This window comes from Takifugu flavidus, chromosome 18, assembly GCF_003711565.1.
Source record: "Takifugu flavidus isolate HTHZ2018 chromosome 18, ASM371156v2, whole genome shotgun sequence".
NCBI classification, from domain to species: Eukaryota; Metazoa; Chordata; class Actinopteri; order Tetraodontiformes; family Tetraodontidae; genus Takifugu; species Takifugu flavidus.
The window spans coordinates 4,034,983-4,045,390 of record NC_079537.1 but is presented as its reverse complement, the minus strand read 5'-3'; the positions used below and the strand labels follow the sequence as shown (position 1 = coordinate 4,045,390).

Here is a 10,408-nt window from a genome sequence, read left to right as displayed (position 1 = left end):
TCTTCATGTTAGTAATTTAACAAATAACACCATCAAATGTCCCAGCTAATTTCAGAATGTGTCTACAACATTAAAGTAGCCTGAAAATGAGCCTGTATGAGGCTCTACTATAAAAGATGTGTTCCCTGCGGGCCACCGTAGCTTCTAATGTGCTGTAACAGGAAGGAAGTTGAAGACACATGGTGAATTCTTGGAATCCAAATTCTCAGTGGTTTATGTGGCCTTATCGTCCACACAGAGCTGCTGCACAATGATATCTTTATTTGGACATTTGTAATCATTTCCAACAGTTCAAAACACAAAAGTGATTAACATTTAAAATAGGAAAAATTTGGCAGTTTTTCACATGTTGTTATCTTCTGCCTGTCCTTCACTGACCCTCTCATATTTGCCTTCAAACAACAGAGGGGGAGAGAGAGAGAGCACGGGGCTCAGTGGAAAATTAAAAATTATCCAACAACAGTGGCGGCAGTGGCTCTTTGTGGGACTGAGCAGCAGCTGTGTGAGACGGAACAGTTACATTCTGCAAACACTCAGATGACCAAACAAGTTTCCCCTCTTTCAACAAAGCATGTGACATATTCACCACGGGCAGGCGGCTTTATTTACGCAAGTAAATAACAACGTCCACCGCTCGTTCTCTGCGTTGATACAAACAGGTTTTACAGTTTAACTAACTTCAGCATTAGAATTTAAACACCGTAAATCTTCAGCAAAGTTTCTGGGTCTCAGTTAAAAACATTGGAGGAAACAAAATCTTTATTGGACTGACTCTAAAATTACCCCTTGACCATGCAAACTCCACATAGAAAGATCTGAACTGGAATATTATTTATGTTCTACCCTTGAAATTGCATTTATGTTGTTTCTGTGGGAGAGTATCTCTCAGTCCCTGAAAACATCCAACTGAAAAAAAGATATATGTGATGGAGACACTGTTTCCAGCCTGGATGATGTCACTGTCAGTGTAAGAGAAGAAAAATACACTTAAAAATACCAGAACTCTTTGGTCATCACTACTGAGAACAAGTACCAGGAAGCACATGCACTTCTAATGATAAAGCAACTGTCTGCTAATAAGCGTTTCATAGTACTAAAGGTAATCTGTCTGTCTGTCTGTCTGTCTGTCTGTCTGTCTGTCTGTCTGTCTGTCTGTCTGTCTGTCTGTCTAGTCACACAGTAATACCGTACATGTTTAGTTATTCATATTTTAGTTATTCATATATAAGTGACAATATATTGTCAGTGTAAGTGATTTTATTATAAGTGTATGTTGTTATGTGTTGACGGCATTAAACAATAATGAAACTTTTAATTAAACATTCAACTTTTGAGTTGTTTCCCCCCCCAATGAGCACATGTAAAAACACAGGTAAAAACACTGAGCCTGTGTCTACAAGTTCTCAACCATCTTTTAATGTTCTTTCCCATGGTCCAAATATAGTTACTGATTTATGCTTTGTTTAGTTTAGTTTCTTTTTTTACCAGCACTGATCCTGCTTGGCTGAATACAGTAATCTACTGAGTAAGGGTGTACTCAAGCTTCAGCTCTTTGCTTTTAAATGCTTTCCAAATTTCTGCCTATCGCTTAAAAGAAAAACTATGGGCTGACACATTAGACTTTTTTTAACCATTAATATACAAATGTCCCAACCCTCCAGCACAACACCACAAATTTATGTTAAGATCTTGTTTGGTTTGTAGGAACAATTTGAATCATAATTTGAATTGATAATTCATGAAGTCCCATTCATTTCCCCCAGCAGTTGTTCAGGTGGCCGGTGGGGGCGCTGTTACATAAAGCCGTGAGTCGCTAATTTTCCGACAGAAAGTTTCCAAAAGTGTTTTTCTCCCGGATGGACCCGATGATGGAGAGTTCATCTGTCCTCTGTCACATCTGCTTTTTGATCATTTTAAAGTTAGGTTTTAATCCCACGTCAACTTTGCACGTACCAACGGTGCTCTGCCTCTTTAAAGACGCAGCACGCGGCCTGGACGGCGCATGCGCAGTAGAGGGAGGCCAGCTCCATGAAAAACAACAACAATCACAACAGCGGGGCTCGCAGGAGACAGCCCCGACACGGACAACGTTGCTGCTTGAACCCGGTCGAACTGCTGCTATTTCCGCCAGAGCTTTACATGTCCATGGTGCCGAACCCATGAACCTGGCCAGTCAAAGCGGGGATGCGGGCGGAAGCCAGCTCCTCTTCGCCAACTTTAACCAGGACAACACGTAAGGCAGGGCCGGGGGGACTGGAGAACCGTCGGCCTCTGCTGTCAACGCTAGCCGTCGTTAGCAAGCCCAGTGTGGGCGCCTGGTTGGGTGACGGAGTGAAATAGCCTCGGTGCTGATACTCGCATTAGCAGTGACCTCCAACACAAGGCGATGTTTAAGGATATCTTGCTAGAATGCCCCGGCGATGTGTTATTTTCCCCGCTTTAGAATAGCTTTGTAGCTAACGCGAAGCTGCATGGAGAACGTGGCTAACTTTAGCCATAATTAACATAGGAGGCAGGCATCTTTTCCAGAGGAATAGATAAAAGTTGCAATGTTCGATGTATATTTTACAGATGCGTACGTGTTATTGGGTGTTCACTTAATCGCAGTGTTTGCCAGTTTCGTGTTTCAGAAGGTCAAACGTGTTGATTTGGGCTGCGAATGTGTTGGAAAAGTCTCAAAGTGGGTCGGTGTAATTGTTGGAGACGTAGCATAAGTCCCATCCAAAAGAGTGAGGAATGCAATGTCGTTTTATAGCCAAGCAATTTTAAGCCAATTAATAATATCATGGTGCAGTAACAAGAAGATAATTGTGTTCTTTTCCTTTCTATTTTGCATATTTTAGGTCTTTAGCTGTTGGCACCAAATCGGGATACAAGTTTTTCTCACTGTCATCAGTGGATAAATTGGAGCAGATATATGAATGTAGTAAGTATTGACCAACATCTCCTCACTTTGTACACTCACTTAGTTTATCTACACTTTCAGAATCTATAAGAATGTAGAAAATGCCTTTCCTGTCTTTTAAAATATGTTGTCATTACTCTGTAATGATATAGCTGAGTCATCAGATCCTTGCTTTAAAGAATAAGGTTGTATTGTGTATTATCAGCCATGATTTTCATACTGAGTATATTAGATTTGTTTAAAGTTTTAATTAAAGATCTTCATAAATGTTTGCAACCTTTGTCCTGCAGGGTCTGACTCTGACTCTTTGATATAAATGGAAATGTGTAAATGGTTATGATGACCATTTAACTATTTTGGCAGCAAATGTAGCAATAAAAGGAGAAATGCCACCATTTAAATGCCAGAAAGTGATGTTTTTGCATGTTTGTGTGTTGCTACCAGTGGACACGGAGGATGTGTGCATCGTGGAGCGTCTGTTCTCCAGCAGTCTGGTGGCCATCGTCAGCCTCAAGGCTCCGAGAAAACTCAAGGTCTGTCATTTCAAGAAGGGAACTGAAATTTGCAACTACTCCTACTCCAACACCATCCTGGCTGTCAAGCTCAACAGACAGGTGAGGAAATCGCTGTGTCACCACATCAGAAAACACATTTTCCTTGCCCAGAACGGGAACAGGTTTACACATTTTTGGTCGTCACACTGATGGCGATGTTGTCGTGCTTTGCTGTTCAGAGGCTGATAGTGTGTCTGGAGGAATCACTTTATATACACAACATCCGAGACATGAAAGTGTTGCACACGATCCGAGAAACCCCTCCGAACCCATCGGGTGAGCGTCATAACCAAAGCAATTTCTTTTCTGATTTCGTGGTGGCTGCAAACTGACGCTGTCACTTACTCGGAATATTAAATCCACAAAAGAGGAGCTGTTCAGTGACGTCAGAATAATCATTTTTTCCCTGAATTCCTTTGGTGTTTCTGCTCACAGGATTGTGTGCCCTGTCCATCAGCAATGACAATTGTTATCTGGCCTACCCAGGCAGCGCTACAATAGGAGAAGTCCAGGTGTTTGACACAGTCAACCTGGTAGGTGACAGATGCACCACCACAGGTCCTTCACTCTTATTCTTTGCTGAAGGAGATTTATGCCTGCTATGATGACACCGTCTGGTTTGACAGCCACTGTTTGCTGTCATCACTCACTTGCGTTCATGTTGTCCGTATTCTTTCTGCAGAGAGCGGCTAATATGATTCCAGCCCACGACAGCCCATTAGCCGCTCTGGCTTTTGATGCCAGTGGAACCAAACTGGCCACAGCCTCAGAGAAAGTAAATGATTATTTTGAGTGTTGGGTGTTTTTTTTATCCACCCGTGTGTTATTTCATGCTACACAAATACTGTTCCTGCCTCCCCTCCGTGCTTTATCATCCCTTGTGTATCTTTCACCCCTTAGGGAACGGTTATCCGTGTCTTTTCAATCCCAGAGGGACAGAAGCTCTTTGAGTTTCGAAGAGGAGTGAAGAGGTGGAGGATTTCTTGCTCTTTTTTTTATTATTACTTCAACTGCTTAAAAAATTGAGTCTTTATAAAGTCAGAAGCCTCCATCTTAACACTGAGTGCACCTATTATTAATTTTATTTATGTGATAGCAACTGTTTGGAGAAAACCTAAATGCTTCTCTTTGTTTTAGGTGCGTCAGTATCTGCTCATTAGCATTCAGTATGGAAGGCTTGTACCTGTCAGCTTCCAGCAACACAGAAACGGTCCACATCTTCAAACTAGAGACCCAGAAGGAGAAATATGTGTGCGTACTATTTCATCTCCCTTGAATAACTGAAAGTTAGGAGGTTCTTTATGTTTTCTGTATTGTGTGAAACTATTTATTCTGTTTGTGTGTGTGTGTGTGTGTGTGTGTGTGTGTGTGTGTGTGTGCGTGCCTGTAGTCCTGCAGAGGAGCCCACCACATGGGGAGGGTATATAGGCAAGGTGCTGATGGCATCCACCACTTACCTGCCGTCCCAAGTGACTGAAATGTTCACCCAGGGACGGGCCTTTGCCACTGTGCGTCTGCCGTTCTGCGGTCACAAGAACATCTGCGCCTTAGCTGTGTGAGTGTCTGCAGAAGCAGACTTGTCGCGCGTCGTTCAAGTGGAGATGTGGACAGTTTTGATAGATGTTTAACTGTAATTTCCAGTCCAGGTAGAAAGAGTCCATTTCACTCAGAGCATCGCGTGTGTGAATTAAGAGGCTTTTTATGGTTGTTATTTTAATTTAGGATTCAGAAGATTCCCAGATTGTTGGTGGCTGCGGCTGATGGGTACCTGTATCTCTACAACTTGGATCCACAAGAAGGAGGAGAGTGCACACTGATGAAGCAGCACAGGTAACACACACTCTCACTCACTCTTGTCAGGGGGCTAATCCGAGAGTTGGTCATCCAGACTTTTGTGTCACTGATTTCAGGTTAGACGGCAGTGCCGAACCATCCAATGAGATCCTGGAGCAGGGATCACATGACCGCCCACTCGTGGCTCAGACCTACAGTGCTGCAGTGACTAAAGGTATGTTTCCCGCTGGATTTGACATATCGCTTATGCAGATAATCTTTGGTAATCTGTAGGTTGTTTCTATATCCATGCTGAGCTACAGTTGATCATTTTTGCACCTTCAGAATGTTCTCCTACTTTAAAATGTTTAAGTTGATTCATGTAATTTAAAACAGATTGTGTCTGTGTTGTAGTTGGACTTTATGGTTTCATTCTTGTTCAAATAGTTGGAGCTTATAAAGTGGCTTCTTGTCATTCTTTCTCTTCTAATTATTAAAAATAGGATTAAAATTCCAAACATTATTTAAGTTTGAAAGAAAACATATTTCCAATAAAGTATTGTTGATATATTCTCATGAGAAATAAGTGAACTATGATATGAGTTAGTCTTTAAAAAAATAATCCTCCCCTCTGTTGCCTTCAAAAGAAGATCTACAGTTGTTTTTTTACTTCATAGCAAACTATTTTCCTTGTTTGCCCTCTGACCTTGTTTCCTAGGTTACTGTGAAGAGCAGGGTGCTGTGGGAGGGGCTGGCCTAGAAGATGACCTCAATGACCTGCACTTGGAGGAAGAGAACGAACAGCCTCCGCTCATCCTGGAGACGGACTGAGCGGCCGGATCCATCGATCAGGGGGACTCCTCTGGTGCTGCTACGGAAAATGTGACACACAGTGTGGGGGGGGGGCAGGATCAGGAGGCCAGGGGTGTTTTTAAACGCTGTTCAGGAGCCCGTCTGTGCGTTCATCTGCTCGCATACGTTTGTCATTTTTCTCCCTCAGTTTTGCCTCCACAGGTCAAACTGATGCTTTGCATGTACATGTGCCAACCGCTGAAAATGCCCCCCCCCATGCGAGTGTCTGAAAGCTTGTGTGTTGGACGTTTGATTCAAAAATGTTAAAAATGTAGCTACGTCTCTAAAGGCACACACTGGGACCCAGGCACTCTGTGAAAAGATCGTGATTGTGTAAGTGCCTCGCAGCTCCGATGATACAGTTTCCTCTGTCTCGGGGGGGCTCTCTGTTTTGGCTAAATAAAAATATGTGTTCAGTCTGATCTTAATGCGAAGGTTATGTTCGGTCTTTTGTTACCCTCGCGTATCTCCAGTCCGGGTGGGAAACCGATCCGATCCCCCCTCCAGTGAAGGATTTGGAACTTTTGGTACAAGTGTGTGTCAGTGCGCCTGTGCAGAGAGCGCATCTGTAGGTGTTTGAGTGCTGCGCGTGTACATTAGCAACACACAAAGTGATTCGCTTCTTGTCCTATTTTTACCTCACTCAAACAGGGGCTCAGTGGACCTTCCTGCCCCCCCCCATCATTGGTTGAATTGAACCTGATATTGTTATTGATTTCTTTTTTTCCTGCTCTATAATCAGTCATAACCAACGATGTATCCTGTGTTCAAAAACATGCATGGTGGTGTTGACGTACTCTGTCCATACATCTCACACCTTTGGCAAAAAGCCGCCGTCAGCGACGGCGTCCTGCTGTATTCGTCTCTGCAGTGCTGGATGTGACCAGGTATCGGCGGCCCACCAGGAAACGGCCGTGACATTTCATGCACCGTGCGGTAGCGACCATCGAAGGGAACCCGTGGATTTACTCTCTGAAGCTCAAGCTGGATTCTCATCAACCGGTCAGGGAGGCTGCACGATTCCCCATTAATCCTGTGGTATGTGTGTGTGTGTGTGCGCGTGTGTGAGGGCGCTAAACGGGGATTAACCACAGGATTTTGGTGTGTTGAGCATTTTCTAATGATTTTTGTATGAAATGTGAAAACATTCATCTAAAACTGAAATGAGAATAAATCCCATGTTGATGTACGATGCTGAGTTGGTGGCGTTTGTTGGGGCAGGAGCAGTTCTAGGCAGGAAGATTTCAAATAGAAGTGACTGATTCCTTTTGAGCTCCTCTGAATATCCTGATGGGTCTGCTTATTGCTTCCAGAGCATCTCAATGTGACGCGTGCAGCCACTACATCCTTTTTTATGAATGTAGTGTCAACAGGACATAAGGAAGAATATGACTGAAGATAAACACTGTAAAAAGAGAGGTGGAATTCTGGGACATTCCGCTGACATTCTTGATGCAAAGAGGACTTTAGGAAGACAGCAGATGGATCTTATTGAGCTCTCAGATTTGAATTATATGAATAATGCATCAAGCTCATTGTCCACTCCTATCCTGAGGTGTGTCAGGTGTTTGTCAGCCACAGAAGGGCATCTGCATATTAATGCGTCAGCAGCGCATGTCGGACAGGTGGACCGGAGCACGGTGCGCAAACATGATGCGGGAGGATGAGAGGATCAAAAGAAAAGAACACTGACAGATGGAGAAATGTGAAGTGTGACACCAGAATAGAAGTGGAAAGGTCCACCCTGAGCAGAGTCGACAGCTGCCGGCACCTTGATGGGTTCCAGTGTGAACTTCAAGCTGCTAGAGCGCATTTTAACTTGTACTCACCGTCTCCTCAGGAATTAAACTCCTCACATCAAAGCATCACTGTGGGGGACACACACATGCAGGCAGGAGAGAGCGAGACAGAGAGCACAACACAGGGAGAAGCAACAGCGCCGTCGACAGGCTGGTGCATTCATTGCACCTGTCCTCTAATATGGAGGGTGTTGTTCACAAGTGCAACTTCACTTCCTCCGTCATCCATGTTGTCCACAACAGTGACTCCCTGTTGTCTTCCAACACGTGCAGCATCTTGGGTCTGTATCATCTCCAGGTGAGAGATTTGGCTCCATCTAGTGGAGACTACACAGATTGCAACATAGAGTGTCCAAAGAGAGTCGCCACATGGATTTAACTATGCAAATAGGTAAAAGCCTGCTCTTGGATCAGTACTGCACGGAAAATGGCAACACGTTATTTAACCCCAACTGATGCAATGAGGAGCTTCCCATTTCTTAAACAACCATGTTGAAGGACGTCGTGGAAGAGATGTTAGTCCTTTGAGGAAAAAATCTTAGGAGATTGCAGAAACTACTAATATTTGGTTAAGACCTGCCAAACACATTATTAAAAACTGAAAAGGATAGAGGGGAACCATTCTCTTCAAATCCGGAATGACTGTGATCGAAGAACACTTAAATACTGTATTTGCTTAAATCAAATTGAGAAAAACAACAGTAGAACTCAGGGCTCAAGAGTGGAAGTAAGAACACTTCCTCTTGCACAATGTGGAGGGAACTCAAGGTACTGGGACTTAACAGCTGTGTAGCCTTCAGAAAACCACTAATCAGTGAGGTTAATTAGGGGGAAAGGGCTTCAGTTTATTAGGGAGCATAAAGTTTGGACTCTGGAGCAATGGAAGAAGGTCGGGTATTCTGATGAGTCCACATTTACCCTGGTCCAGAATGATGCACCCGTCATGCCCACTGGACAAGCCTGTGGGGGCAGCTCTGATCTGAGGTTGCTGCAGTTGCTTAGATCCAGATTCAGCAACGTTTTACGCCCGAAGAATGAGGTCAGCTGACGTTCTGAATACACTGAAAGACCAGATTCTTCCATTGATTGATTTTTTTCCTCCTTGGTCACTCCAAGATTCCAAGATTGTCCTCTTGGGATATGCCTATGCTCAAATCATGAAAGAGTGGTTCAGGGAGCATGAGACATCATCTTCACTCATGGATGAGCCACCAGAGTCCAGACCTTTACACCAATGAGAATCTTTGGGATGTGCTGGAGAAGACTTTGTGCAGCGTTCTGACTCAACAAGATCTTGGTGAAAAATCAATGCAGCACGAGATGGAAATAAATCTGGTGGCACTGCAGAAGCTGATGGAAACTGTCACAGTGAATATGCGCCTTAATCTTTCTCAAACCTGCGACAGTCTGGTGGCCTTTCCCACAGCTGTATTCCCTTCCCACCCTGTGATTCTGTGCACGTATTCACGAGGATACACAGCAACACAGGTGACTTCAGAAGATGGTTCTGCTTTTTTTAAAACAGAACCACCACCCAACCTCCTCCGTGCAAACCCCCTATATAGGCTTTGCATGGAAGATCTGGCCCTCCAGAGACCTGATGGTGGTTCCAGAACCATCTTCTGAAGTCACCTTTGTTGCTGTGTATCCTCATGAATACGTGCATAGAATCACAGGATCGGCACAGACTGGTTTCTGGTTCTCCCTGATGATGCGGCACAAGGAGGGTGGAGGAGGACGAGAGGCTGAGGGAGATGAGGATCATCAGCGCGGATCAGACGACGCCTGATGTTGGCTGTCAGCCGCAGCAACAGAGAGGCTGGCCGTGGAGAACATCTGCCGAACATCATCCATCTTCATGACAAGACGCCAGCCGATTGCTAATCATGAAAAACCGGTTCATTAGACCACATTAGTGAACTCAAGCAGCCTCGCAGCATCCTTTGTCTCCATCCACAGCGATGAAGTCCTCCAGTCCTCATGTCCACATTCCTCCGACCCAGCGAGGCAGCAAACTCAGTCAGCCCCTGACAGCTGAGCAAATGAATGACAGTGAAACATTTACAGCAGGTAAGCGAATATTTGAACGTTTACCGACGCAGGAGCTACACACAGGACACCTACAGGGCGCGCGTGCGTGTGTGTGTGTGTGTGTGCTTCTCCCTCCTAAAATCCTCACAAACTCTAAAGGCAGCTATCACCGCGAGGTCTCGCCCCCTCCAATCTGCCTCACAGCATGAAAATCCGGGGGTCCTTTAATCAGCCTCCGTCCTTTTACGGCATCAGTGGAAAGTCATCACTCAAGCTGAAACCACCTCCAGTCCTCACGCCGTCCCTGTTATCTGTTAGAGACGGGGGACGCTCTATATTTGCCCCTCCTAATGATATCACTAAGTTTGTTTCTGATATGAGGGGAAAGCTTTCAATTCAACTTGGGGGTTCTATTGGCATGCAACAACTTTTAAACACTGTGTAGACACACACACACACACACACACACACACACAGGCTAGTTAAACAGATGG

At 44.5% G+C, this 10,408-nt stretch overlaps 1 protein-coding gene across 1 annotated transcript; it reads left to right on the top strand.

Moving 5' to 3' along the window:
- Positions 1 to 1,995: 1,995 nt before the first annotated feature.
- wipi2 (WD repeat domain, phosphoinositide interacting 2) lies at positions 1,996 to 7,273 on the top strand. Its single transcript, XM_057015735.1, has 12 exons — positions 1,996 to 2,233; positions 2,844 to 2,926; positions 3,350 to 3,519; positions 3,639 to 3,735; positions 3,895 to 3,992; positions 4,142 to 4,234; positions 4,360 to 4,430; positions 4,597 to 4,710; positions 4,850 to 5,014; positions 5,182 to 5,289; positions 5,370 to 5,467; positions 5,951 to 7,273. Exons 1-12 carry the CDS (start codon positions 2,160 to 2,162, stop codon positions 6,061 to 6,063), a joined length of 1,284 nt encoding a protein of 427 aa, XP_056871715.1. The 5' UTR covers positions 1,996 to 2,159; the 3' UTR covers positions 6,064 to 7,273.
- The last annotated feature ends 3,135 nt before the right edge of the window (positions 7,274 to 10,408 follow it).

Excerpts from the sequence above, each read along its gene's own strand:
- wipi2 (XM_057015735.1), top strand. The coding sequence starts at position 2,160 with ATGAACCTGGCCAGTCAAAGCGGGGATGCGGGCGGAAGCCAGCTCCTC. Across the intron at positions 3,993-4,141 it reads TGTTTGACACAGTCAACCTG|AGAGCGGCTAATATGATTCC; the intron begins GTAGGTGACAGA and ends TTCTTTCTGCAG. Across the intron at positions 4,711-4,849 it reads ACCCAGAAGGAGAAATATGT|TCCTGCAGAGGAGCCCACCA; the intron begins GTGCGTACTATT and ends GCGTGCCTGTAG.